Here is a 13,763-nt window from a genome sequence, read left to right on the forward strand (position 1 = left end):
TCATTGCTGCCTTCCGTTTTCTTGGTAAAATATTGTCTGTTTCATGGGTTTGAATGCCTAGAATGCTTCTAAGGATGATATGCCTGGGATGATTTCTTGTCAGATCTGCAGAGTCCTAAAAAAGAAAAAAAATAGAAAAAAATCAAACACAGACCTTTGTTTGTTTTTATAATACACCATGCATATAATCACTCTACAAACCTGCATGTGAATGTTTCCTGTTGATACCGTCTTCCACAGGACTGTTGGACATGTCGGGGAGCTAGCTTCAGCAGCGTTTTCAGTTACTGAAGATCCCTAGAAAAGTAAGGACATGTTTTCACATTTTTTGCCTCTCCTATATTTTGCAGTTCTCCACGCATGTAGTTTACACTTAAATCTTACCGGCATTACAGCGTTATCTGTTGCAATGGCCTCCAACATGCTGTTCCACATTTGGCTGTTCTCTTCCTCTTTTAGCAGTTTAGTTGGTGAAAAACGTTCATCTTCATTAGAACTTGTGCTAATAAAGCGCTTTCGAGGGTTAGGTTTCTCTGCAGGTGGCGGTATAGTTAATTCTGTAGGACTCAAAGGGGTGCTGGCAGGTTCCATGTTCGATCCTCAGAGCGTGTCTGGGCATGCAAAATGCACTTCTGTACCAGATCTCTCCGTCCCCTCTCCTGATTGGTTAGGGATTCAAAACCTCCCCAATGGGTGACGTAGCTGTAGAGGGGTTACTTATCCCTATTGGGCTGTTCTGGAGAGGAGGGGTGGAGATGGACCCCTTCGGGGTCCATTTCCGGTACCCTAATTTCACCTAGGAGTTTTAAACCTCTTCAGATTGGTCCCCAGGCATCCACGTGCTCATAGAGGGGTCACATGCCCCTATAGGGAGCGGTCCGGAGAGGGGGGCAGAAATGCACCCCTTTGGGGTGCATTTCTGGCACTCTGCTTTCACCTTTGGGTTTTAAACCTCTTCAGATTGGTCCCCTGGAGACCATGTGCTCATAGAGGGGTCACATACGCCTATAGGGACCAATCCGGGACCCCATTTTGAGTAAAAATATGCCCATTGGTCCAGCGAGGGCCACGTGCTCCTGGGGGGTCACAGGGTTACCATTTCTGGGGTGGGGTATGAGGGCTGGGGGCTTCTGGGGGACAGGATATCCGGTGAGGTCATCAGAGGAAACGGAAATGGCGGGTGGGCCTTCCGGGGTGGGACTTCCGCTGACGTCATCCATCAAACTCAAAAGGGGCGGGGTGTAGCTGTTTGATGTGAGGTGGTCTGGTATTACTACTCAAGCGCAATTCAAGTTCTCTCCAGGTCTGATAGTTTTCTAAATGGTCAGTATTCCTAAAATTGCACAAACACACTGTTACTCACTTGAGTATAAAAAGGATAAATAAAAAACAGAATATAGAAATTTTTCATAAGACTTTATAATTAATTATATTCCATAGCACTGTTGTGGTATTTATCTTAAAATAAAAAATATAAATTGTCAGTTGCATTTTTACAAGGGTTAAAAAAACTAATCTGTATAAAACTGTGCCCCTCAAAGGTCAGTACTGCACCCCTCTAAGGTCTGCGCACTAGGCGGCTGCCTAGTTGGCCTAATGATGGCACTGGCCCTGCTAACACATATCCCAAAGTGTAGAGGAATCTTGTGCAGGAATCTAAAAACCTTCACGATGCTCTTAATGTATATACCCTTACCCTTAATACCCAAATGAGAACACACAGAGAAAGATTAGAACAAAGGTTGGTTTATTATAAGGAAAAAATATAGCATCAAGTTTGCAATGAAAATTGCAGGCAGCATTCTAGCTGACACAATCACACACTAAATCTACAAGAGTATACAGATACCTTACGTATACTCAAGATAGTGAGCACATACTCACCCCCAAAAAAGAATAAAGAAAGGGAAGAGGATAGTCCAAGAGTATACAGTTCCTGAATAAAATCAGGGTGCAAAGCCAGGATAGAGAGTTATAAGCCTGGTGAGACAAAAACTTTCCCCTTCTAGACTTTACCAAATAGCCAAGCATAAAATTATTACTCTTTCCTCGACCCAGTGTCTCATGCTGCATATTAGATGGTCCTAGGGAGGAATGTGGAGTCAGTCAGGGGGAGGTTCGTTGGAGCCAGAGTGTGCTGATCTGACCCTTGCAAAATCTTCAGTTTCAATGTGTTTTGGGGTCTCATTGGGTTACATGAAACTGCATACATGAAGGGAAGGCATACAAAGGATTCCTTTGAAATGTGGGTTTGGGGATCTGTTTCTACCAGATGTATCCAGATATAACATCGCTGTTTCCAGTGAGGTATGTAGTGTAAATTCCTGTTTTTAAGACAACTGGTCCTTATCTCTTGAAATCCTGAGGTACCATAAATTCAGTGAAGCTGGCACCATTGCTTTACTTGAAAGGAGCATTCCCTGGTAATATTAATTTTTAGGATTCTTTAGCTTATCAATTCTGAAGTCAGGAAGGCTGTTCTGACCAAGTCACAAACAAATTCAGAGTTCAACAAAGGGCAGTTTCCCATAGTTCACTGCAACTGAGCCGTAATCCATGATCCATTAAGAATGGATAGGAAACCCCAAAATATGCATGTCTCATTTACAAGCTGTCAGAGGAGATGGAACCACCTCTCAGTTCTTGAGAATGCTGGCACCAAAAGGCCTGGGCCCAAAACAGAAGAGCAACTTCAGAGCAGTCCTAGAGTCATCACACAGCTATGCGTAAGGGGTCTAGTCATGAGTAAGCAATTCCTGGGACATCTTTACTACCAGTAGCCTGGGTTAAGGTATGGTCTAGGAGGCCACAGTGTATAAAGTCTCCCTCTTGAGTCTACCAGTTGCTGAAAGCAATGCAGGTCTCTGGTTCCTTGGTGGGGCGTGCCTTGCCTGAGCACCCTGTATTGTTGATCTTGGAGCTGGACTGTTTGTTGCCTGACCTAGCGTCTGGATCATGTTTTGCAACTAGACTGATTCCCTGTGCTTGACCTTGACTTGTTGAGACTATGCGGCACCCTGAATCCTGCTCTCTTGGGTAAGTATTTTGCTGAAATGCTTTTACTTCTTTGGACTGAGACTCTACCCCTGAGGGCACCCCCTGGAGCATAGCATACATAGAATATATCCCAGGAGAACATGGGAAATAACTTCAGTGATCCACAATTATTTTGACAAGTACACCTATGACCAAAAGGGAGTGGATGGTCTTTCTGGATTCACCTGCTAAGTTGCAGGTGGAGAAGATGAGTGAATGAGCATAGTGGTGGTGATATATTCAGCTGAGGGACATGGGAAACTATCTTGTTCTCATATGACACCTGCATTTTTTTGCTGCTGGTTGTGATTAAATCTTCAGATATAAAATAGCAATTCATGTCCTGCAGTTTGATAGAGGTTTTTAGCCGTTGGATGCTTTCCTCACTAAATTAAGGTCTTTCGTAGTGTAGTAGGGATACCCCCTTCCTCATATAGTTTACCTCTCTGTCACATACCTCCCTGTCACACACAAGGAGTTTGGATGGTTACAGCTGGGCTGTGGAACGGGAACTCCAACATTTTCTTGAAGTGTGGCCACTGAAGCTCTCTCCTGGTGATGTCTTCTATGCATCCAGATAATTGCAAAGATCAAACACAGGAAGATGGGGATTTTCAAGCTGATTGAAATCAGGAAGGACTCATAAATAAGATATCTGCATCAAAGAAACAGAACAATATATTACTGTTGATGAAAGAAAACAGCAATTTCCACAATTCATTCAGAAACTTTGTTGATCACCACAACACAAACAATATAAAGTGACAGCTGGCTCAGTTTTAATAAATGACAAAGCACAGAGGTGAAAATATATAACATGTTCCCACAGCTTGGAAAAGTTACTTTTTTGAACTACAACTCCCATCAGCCCCAGCCAGCATGGCTGAGAAACTTTGCTCAAATAAGCAAAACAATATAGCTTGTCCCACACTCCTGCTTTGCTTGTAACTTTCTTAAGTTTGAAGGGACGGTGAGCTAATTGGCTTACAAATGTTCTCACTTGGCTAATGTAAACAAGTAGCCTGATAGTCAAAACAAGCCATTAACATTGGGACTGCAGCTGCATTCCCAGTCCAAGGTGTCACGAGGACAGGATCAGGAGAGGTCACCTGATGGTTAAACCAGCAACCCGGTTGATAGGAAGACAATGATCTAATAGGTGTAAGGTGCCCCCTCCCAGGGTTTTTTTGGGGGGTATAAGTATGGGACCCCTAGATCTGGGAGATTAAGCCTCCAGGGGCCTAACACAGCCTCAAAGTAGCAACATCAAGAAGACTGGAGGCAGAGACCTGCTAGCTATCGGTTTGCTTGCAAATGCTGACAGCCTAAATGTAAACAGCCTAGATGTAAATCTCTTTGCTCTAATAAACCTTTAACCGCTTCACCACCAGCAGTGTTCATTATCCCTTTGAAATGTCGAACTTAACTTGTCTGGTGCTTGGCCAGGTCTAGGCATTTGACATTACAGAAGCTGAGCTCTACAAGGCTGTCAAAAAGGAAAAGCGGTTCTGGTGGCTCATGCTAGCTCTTGACTAAACGGAATTTAGCCATTTTTGAAAACTGGTACCATTGCCTTGTTCTCAGTCCTGGGTTGCACTCATGACAGTCCCATCTGGGAGAACGTCTACTATCCATCACATGAATGTCAAAGCCATATTGCCTGTGCCAGCCACAGAGGTGGGCTGCAAGGTGACACTGCAGGCAGCAGCCACAGCATGGCAACAGCAGACAACAGGCTTGGCTAGCCTTACCTTTCAGCTTAGGTATCGCCATGCTGTGGCTGGCAGCAGATTCACCTAGTGCATCGTCTCACTGGCCACTGCTCCATTTGGCAATGGATTTTGAAAGGCGTTCTGTCCCCATTTCAGTTGAAATCTCAGCCATGGGAGATGAGCTGCAGAGATATTGGCCAGAGATAGGTGATTATTGGGCGGTGAAGAGTAGAAGCAGAGCCCTTAAAAGCTTTTAGAGGTCACTGATCCCACAGAGAAAGGAGATCATGTGAGATCACCAGAAGGAATTGCAATACTTACTTAGTAGGAGTAAGGCTGGAGCTCGATTTTTCTTTCCCAGCTGTGTTTATGGGGGAATCGGGGCCTGGTTGTTTGGTAACTCCATTTTTTCCTTCTGCATCTGAGGAGGGGGCTAAAGAAAATAAACAGATAGTATCAGCAGCAGCTGTGGATGAGGCAGTGAAGAGGCCAACATGTTCAAAAAAGGCAAGAGGGAACTGGAGAATAAGGGAGAGTTCCAGCTTTGTATTCTGAAATGCAGTGCTTTTGGGGCTACTTCAAGAAACAAGCGGTGGTCAACATTCAAGGAATTAGCAGCAGAAGTCCATGAATCCAGGCATAGGCCAAGCCTATAAGGCTGCATGTCTCCATGAGAGTGTGCCCTAATATGCTCAAACCTCTCCTGCCGTTGTTCATTGTGGCAGCTTAGTGACTAACAAGTGTAGCATGGTATAAGCTTTTCCTGACTAAAACTGCTTCATCAGATGCACAAAGTGTTATCCTGAATTAGAGGTGTAGCTCTTGATGAACTGTAATTCAGCATTTTCATGTTGCAATCTCCCTTGGAACTTCTTTTGTTCAAGAATGGCCACTCTAAGGCCACTTAGAGTGTTCTGGGAAATTCAAATGTTCCTCCACTGTTTTTTGTTAATATTGTCATTTCTGATATCAGATTCTTTTGCATAAAGAGAGGCCAGTTTGCCTTGTGTGTATCATGCAGAAAAAAATTGCTGGCAGATGATGGCATGCCATGTATCCCATTGGAAGATGAGCAGATGAATGGATCTCTCATGTTGTGGATGACGTTATTAGGTTTCTCCTCCTTAACAGAAACAGCTGAAAACAGAAACAGTGCTGATAACAGCAACCACCAGATCGAACTCCTTGGGTCACTTCTGTGTTTTTGAGGATCGGTTCAGGGGTTTGAATATGAAAAGGTCTAAGGTAAACTTCCCAATCTGATGCCCTCCAGATGTTTTTTGATGACAACTCCTTTCATCCCAGACCATTGGCCGTGCTGGTTAATGCTGATGAGAGCTGGAGTCCAAAACGTATGGTGGTCCCAAGGGCTTTGTAATGGTTTTGCCATATGCTGGCATGGAGCCACTGCATGATGGATCTGCGGATTTGCTATATTGCAGGAATGTCCTTCTAGATGGGGAACTTTATTCTCACTGGCAAATGGTCTCACTGGCACCACAATCTGTCACAAGAGACAATGCTGCAAGCATCTGTTTTCCTAATGTGTGCCATGGCTGTTCCAGTAATGCAGTGGAACAAGACAATCTTCTCAGGTAGCCTTTCCTCACCTCACAATGGGAAAGTGGGGTTCTTCTTCAGAGTCATCCTTCACAGTTGGGTATTCTGCATGAAGTGGTCAGGGGTATGGTAGCAGAAAGGCTTGTTTAAGCTTGCATTTTTTTGAAAAGCCTTTCTGGTCACTGTGTTGTTCACCAGGCTGCTTTGTCCACAATTTCTTGGCTGTTTCTCTGAGCAAGATGAAGGAAGAGGTGGCGGTGAAGAACCCACCAATGCTGCTAAAACAGCATCAAAGCACCATTTGAAAAGTAAGCAGGGACGTGAGGGAGAGGACAGAAGCACTGCTGCCACTGCAAAGAGGAGGATAGATGGTGGTGGCACAATCACTTGCACCGGGTCTGAACATTTTATACCCATATCATGTGATAACACAAAACAAAGTTCGTTTTATTTACCATAGTTTTACTTGCCTAAAAAGTAAGATAGTTCCTTTTTGGAACAATTGGAAATTTCCAACATCTCAAAATGTTCATGTCCTATACGTTCTTAAAATTTAAAATATGAGTAGCCTCACTCTAAGGATGGGCGAGAATTTCGATTTAGTTTGTATTTCAAGCCAAATCGATCAAATTTGCACTTTCTGAAACAATATGGAAGCAGAAACAGAGCCATCCTTCAAAATTTGCACTTACTTGAATTTTGCAATGCAGTCTGCCAACCAACCAATGTTTACAAAAATGCATATATTAGGGGAAAGTGTGCATAAAAATGAATATATGGGTGAAACTAACATGCAAAAATGCACTATGATGAGAAATGGCTTGCGAAAATGACTATATTAGTCTAAACTGCCTATAAAATGTGTTTATCAGGAGAAATTCACACTAAAATGCTTGAGAATTTTTGTGAGGTTTTTTTTTTTTTTTAAGCAAATTGCTCCTGAAATGTAGAGAACTGAAGTTAGGACTGGAAAAATGAGAAACTGAGAGAACTGAAATTGACACATCTTTCCTTCCCTACCTCACTCCTCTGGGCTTCAATCATATGTGCACGTACCTGAGAGTAAGCCCTACGAATATGTGGGGCTGATCTCCCATCAGCTAACTGTGCAATCCTATGCATGTTTACCAGGAGTCTCTTTATATTTAGTATGACTTATTCCCATGTAAATGCATATAGGATTGTGTCCATAGAAAGTAATCCTAGCTAAAACCAAAAACAAGAAAACCCCTCTCAGATCTGGTGGCTGGAAGGGGTTCGGGTGGGTGGAGAAACTTCTCCACTGGTTGAGAGCTGGCGTTGCTAGGGCACCTCTGCCCAGTGACTGCAGTTACACCTATGGAAAACTCTGCAGACATAAATAGGTTGGGGTAGCCTTAGATCCAAAGCCCTATTGTTCTGCTGAAAAACACCAGGATCACTTCCCTCAACTATGCCAGCCTGTACCTGGTATAGTTAATTATGTCTTTAGAAACCAACGGAGGGGAAAATTTAAACAAACCAGAACAGAAAGAATCACTTGGCGAGAAAGGAAAAAACCCACCCTGGCCTCCTGTTCTAACCACCATGAGCAGGCAGGACTTGGGAAATGGTGAGTCGTCTGCCTTTTCATACCCTTTCCCCTCTTAGGATTGCTCTGCCCATCTTCCTCTTAGGTTTTCAGCTGTATTTGCCTCGGAGTCTCCTGCAGATGTTTGGAAAAGGGACTCACCTGGGAGAACAGTAATATCTACACGGGATCTAAGATCAATGCCTTTTCTTTCTATGGCACACCAGTAAATCCCAGCATCTTGCATTGTGAGTTTCTTCAGTCTCATTGTGAATTCAAAACGGATATGATCATCCTTGATAGATGTTGTGCCAGCCTTCGCTTCTGCCTCTGTCCCTGTGGTTCCAACAACTATGCTACAATATTTCCAACTGGCTCCTTTGCACCAATATTTATAATATGTCTGATATCCATCATCATAGTGGCACATCACAGATAGCGACCTGCCGAGAAATCCAGTCACTGCTGCAGGGCCCCTCAGAGAAGACATGCAACCTGAAAAACAGGATGAAGCCAAAGTGAGGCATTAGCTCAAGTATTTATTCCTCCTGCATAAAACAAAAAAGTATCAGATTACTCATCCCCCCCCCCAAGGCTGCATCAAAGCTGTGACCTTAGCAATATTGTTGCACAACTGGAGATTTCTACTCTTCTGTTTACGTGGCAAATATCCAGAGAAGAGGCACTCCTAGGAAGTAGTTTGTCTGACAGGATAAGTGATGTTCAACTAGTTCTGGATGGGGTTGCACTCAGTTGAGGCTGGTCCATTAGTGCTAATGGGCCATTGCCCTACCAACCTCATTCTGCCCTCATCCATCTCCCACCTGCCTATCTTCCTACTACAACCAATCCAGGGCATGGAGTGATACTACTTTCCAGCTTCCTCCTCTTTGGTCTCAGTGTTGTCCTCGCAGAACTCAGCAGGGAAGAGGATGGGGACAAACTAAAATTATTTGGCTCTGTCTGTCATTGGCTCTGGCTTCATGTATTGTTGGCCTCTCTGTGTTCCACCCCAGCAGTCCCAATGGTCTCCAGTTGGCACTGATTGCACTCCTTGTGAAGGGTAAGATTCGTAGTCTGGGGATACTCCCCTGGATCCATTACTGGAGGCTGGGACTGCCGACAGGGGGGTACATATGTAACTAGACCTGATCCACTTTTACCTACAGCCTCACAGTCTTTGGAGAGCCATTCAAGATTTATCCTGGCTGTATCTTTTGTTGCCACATGGATAAGCAGCAGTGGATAGCAGCTAGTGGGTTTCATGTGTCTCAGCAACTTCTCCTTTATATATTGAATACATGCTTCAGGAAGGCAACACACCTCCCAAGATGACCAGTCAGATCTGCTCACAAGTGCCACAATTACGTGCATTAGGAAGTCTCTGACCACCATCACATGTCTGTTACTCCTTGGGCTGGTATTTGGGTTCCTCCCATCCATATGGATCTCAGTTTCCTGATTAATGTTCTGCGGAGCATGTAGGTGTTTCTTCTCCAGATGGCCCAGGGTCACCCTTTGTGAGAAGACTCTGGCATTAAATGTGTAGTTCTAATGGCACAGAATATCTCCTGATTCACTTGGTCTTCTTCTGTGTCACATTTCTCCATGTGCCTACCTCTTGCCCTTTGTTTTCTTCTTGGAAATCTCTTTCTTCTGATGCTTTTTTAGGAATGCTTTTTGCCTCTCCTCTAAACGCCTTTCATCCTCCCTGATATGCTGAAGTGTGGAGAGGCATGCCTTGAGTGTCTGCACCTTCTTTTCGAGCACAGATCGAGATAATCAGGTTATAGAAAAACAGTTTGTTCATAATGTACTGGGATTCCATCACCTACTGGACTTTCTTCTCTGAAGGAACTCACTCCAGCTGCTAGTAAAGCTACCCAACTTGAGTTCTATTTGCTTATTTTCACTTAGGAAAACACCTAAAATGGACCCCCAGCTTCATTAATACCAAATCTGCCTAGTGTCTATTTATTTATTGCTGCCCTGGGCTCCTACTGGGTGGAAGGGTGGGATATAAATCTAATAAAATAAAATAAAAATCCCTCTTTCCCACCTACCAAAGAATCTGTGCATTTTACCTAAGGATGGAGATGGACCTAGATAGCATAACTGGATTTATATTTCCAACTATGGGGAGTCAACCATTGTATGCTTCTTTTTCCATTAGGCCTTGGTGCAATCTGACAGCTACATAGCACCTAACAGAGCCTTGTCTGAATGTCTGTATACCTCCTCCCACAGACTCCATGTCTTCATCATCAGCTTTTCCCCCTCTCTCCATCAATCCTTGCTTTGATTATCATCTCTGGCTTCCAGAAAACCTGAAAACTTGCTCACTATTTTGTGACATTTTGGTTGGCCTAATAAACGTACTGCCCAAATATAGGTTTTGAAATAAAGTACAAGACTCAGTTCCATGATAAACTCTATTAGTAATATTCTAAAGTATACATATTTTAGGACTGAGTCCCAAAATTAATTGGACCAATTTATACTCTTTTCGGGAATGGGTTGAGACAGATACAAATTGCTGCAGAGTTGGTTGGGTTGACTTGAATTGATTTGTAGTGATTTGTGTCAATCTGTAGCTGAAAACAATCTCTCAGTAAGCCAGACAGATTGTCTTCAAACTGTTGCAATTATTAATTACAACACTATATAAGGATGGGGAGAGGGGGAGGATGGGAGCTGGAATTTTCTTACAGAGAGCTGCAATCTCATTACATCCAACATTCTCCAATCACAGTTCTTGGAGGAGGGCCCCGCCTGGATTTTGCTTATTAAGAGCTGCAGGAGTAGAATCTCACACTACCCAACACACTTCAGTCACAGTACTTGAAAGGGAGGAATGGTGAATTCTTAGTACTATCTCAGAAAGAGTTTGGTGGCATTTTTTTGCTTCCTTCATAGAACCCTAAACAGACTTAAACCTATTTGTTTTCCGTCATTTCCCAATCAATCCCAGTCCCATCCTTTCCCGCCCCCAATGTTTGTTGTCTATGTCTTGCTATCCCCTCACTTCCAATGTTGGCTGTAGTCTTTAGGTGAGGTTTATTTACAGATGTGTTCTGTTTTTTGTGTCTATCACTACTTACATGTGTAAGTCTTGTGAATATATTGTACACAGTTAAGTTCAAACAGCACACATAGTGTAATATTACGTACCATCAGTGCAATACAGACTTTTTAAAAGCTAAAAAAGAAGAAGCGAATTTTAAAGGTAGCTAGCAGAAAGCCCTGTGGAGCTAACTGTCTTTGTCAGGGTTACTCCCTCATGGCTGCAAAATTCATAGCCCTATGTGTGTGGGGGGGAGCCATTTTGGCTCCCCAATGCAAGTAAATGGAATTTCCAAAGACTTGCACTTTCCAGATTGCGATCCAGGGTGCTCCAGATCTGGTCCAGTCCAAATCAGATCTGATCTGGATTTACAAATTGGGGCCATGAATTGAATTTGGGGTCTGTGCACAGCTTAATATATATGCTGTTTAAGGGCATAACTGTTGGCATCAGTACATGTAATTTTTTGTGGCAGAAAGAAGAGGTGTGAATAATCAAAACTACATTTTGTAGTATTTTCCAGGTTGCATTATATTTGCATCACATATAAATAAATGTTTACCTTAAAAAAAAGAAAAAGACGAACAATGAAATTAAACCTACTTAATAAACTGAATTGGGGGAAATTAAAATTGAATTGGAGTTGCAGTGTATATGAGATAAGATTATATATTCGTTGCATAAGATGCCCCCTGTGGGAACACATCCTTCTGAAATCATGTCACAATTTCAGGTGACAATCCTGGCATCCAAGAAGTTGACTTTCAGTCTTTTCTACCTTGTGCCATTCCCTCCCCTGCCACTGCTTGTACCTTCTGTTGTCGCAGCTGATCTCTCTCTATGGAGTCTTGCTTCACAGTGCAAGAATTGTGTTGTTACCATCTTTCACTCTTCCTTACCTGGAAACAGCAGCCAGCCCAGGAGTGATATAGTTCTTAAGAGCCTCATGGTCTTGCTGTCTTCCCTACTTGAGCTGGAGGTAGTCAAAGTCTCCCAGGAAGCTCACAGTCGCCTCAAAATGTTTTGGCATCCAAATGCTGAAAGGTAAGCTCTCTGACCAAATCAAGTTGGCCTTAAAGGGGAGCTTCAGAAATGCAAAGAAGGAAGGCTGCTCTTTCGCAACTCTTTGTACATTTGATGCCCTGGACTGTGGTTAATGTAGTTCTGCTTTTATGGCACGTGCAAGTGTAATAGGAAAAATAACTGCTTCAGTGGATCAGGCCAAGGGTCCATCAAGTTCACCGTTTTCTTTCCAAGAGCAGCCAGATGGGTGCCTCTGGAAAGTTAGCAAGCAGGCATGAAGGTAAGGTACAGTGCCTCTGAATAGGGAGGTTCCATTTTTACTATACTGGTTAATAGCTATTGATAGACCCACTTTATGTTATGGTGCCTTAAAAAAAACTTGACTTTTTCAACCACCCTGAGTTCACCAAAGATCACCCAATTTCTTTAAAGGCTTCATAATTCTGTCATTGTTGCACCTTATGCCTGGAATCTTAACCCAAAGCATCTGCTTGGTGCCATATCCTTCAAAGACCAGCTGTGAGCTCACCTCTTCCATGGAGGCTTTGTTTTTAATTCTTTTAGTCCTGCATTTTGCAGCCACAGTTCTGTGGAGCACTTGGATTCTGTGGGATTTCCCAGGAGGTCTGTGACATTTTACAACTTTTCACACACCCCCACTCTGCTTCCCCCTCTTCTACCAGTCACTTCCCTACCCCTGAGGAACACGTGGTCTGGTCCAGCCTCAAGCTGCATCTTATCAACTCAAATCCTTTAATGCTGAGTGTCCAAAGTACATTTTTGTTTGAATTTTGTGATGGTTAAATAAATACGCTATTAACCTGTTTTTACTTTGGTATTTTCATGAGGAGAGAGGAGGTAGAAGTGATGGTAGAAATTTCTACAGAATATTATGACATGTTGTAAGTATTCACCTACCCACCCCAGCGTTGAAAATCATTGCTTTAGTCCTTCATTCCAATTGCAGGGAAGCCCAATTAGATTATTTAAATGAGGGGCCAATCCATCACAAGAAAGGAAAACACAGCTGCAGCTTGGAAAAATGTCTAGCATGACAGATGCTCTTGGAGGTCACTGATTCATAGGGTCGCCATAAGTCATAATCGACTTGAAGGCACATAACAACAACAATGGAGAAAAAAGAGAGTTTTTTTGCTGCACCCAGTATAAGTAAACAGGAGGGGAGGAGGGGTTCAGAGACCCCCCCCCATGCACTGAAAAAACAGGTGAGGAGATCATGAGGTCACATGGGCTAGCCCTGCCCCCACAGCTGCATGCCACAGCCATCACCCTCAGCATTTGTGGTTTGGGTCAGCCCATGAAGGGGCTGTATGCGCATGCTGACGTATGCACCAAAGGCGGGGTGAGTGCTATTACACTCAGGTCTTGCTTGTGTGACAGGCATCTGGCTGGCCACTGTGAAAACAATGTGCTGGACTAGATGAGCCTTTGGTCTGATCCAGCAAGGGCTCTTCTTAGGTTCATGTGTTCTCACATATTGTTTCAGAGTATGAGGGGGTTGCAGCGGTGTCACTAGCGGGAGTGCGGGGGGGGGTGCGGACCTCCGGCACGCGCCCTCCCAGGGCATGGACGGGGATGGCCGGTCTTGTGCGCGTGCGCACACACACTCACCACTTGCTCCAGGCTGGTGGCGGAAGGCCCGTCCCGGCTTCACCGCCAGCAAGCGGGCGCCTGCTGTCGGTCTCGCATGCCCGCCTCCAAGGAGGAGTTGGCTGCGCCGACCCGGAGCGCTTCTCATCTCCTTTGCCGGCCAATGGTGTCACCTCAAGGTGTCACCCGGGTGCAGTCCGCACCCTCC

The 13,763-nt window shown here is 44.0% G+C and overlaps 1 protein-coding gene across 1 annotated transcript; it reads right to left on the reverse strand.

The window, feature by feature from the left end:
- Window positions 1-3,006: 3,006 nt before the first annotated feature.
- On the reverse strand, window positions 3,007-11,881 carry LOC133382140 (CMRF35-like molecule 5). The gene is made up of 4 exons (XM_061621805.1): window positions 11,821-11,881; window positions 8,020-8,352; window positions 5,070-5,181; window positions 3,007-3,691 (listed from the first exon to the last, which is right to left on the reverse strand). The coding sequence occupies exons 1-4, from the start codon at window positions 11,867-11,869 to the stop codon at window positions 3,475-3,477; spliced, it is 711 nt and encodes a 236-aa protein (XP_061477789.1). The 5' UTR covers window positions 11,870-11,881; the 3' UTR covers window positions 3,007-3,474.
- Between the last annotated feature and the right edge of the window lie 1,882 nt (window positions 11,882-13,763).

This window comes from Rhineura floridana, chromosome 3 (genome assembly GCF_030035675.1).
Source record: "Rhineura floridana isolate rRhiFlo1 chromosome 3, rRhiFlo1.hap2, whole genome shotgun sequence".
NCBI classification, from domain to species: domain Eukaryota; kingdom Metazoa; phylum Chordata; class Lepidosauria; order Squamata; family Rhineuridae; genus Rhineura; species Rhineura floridana.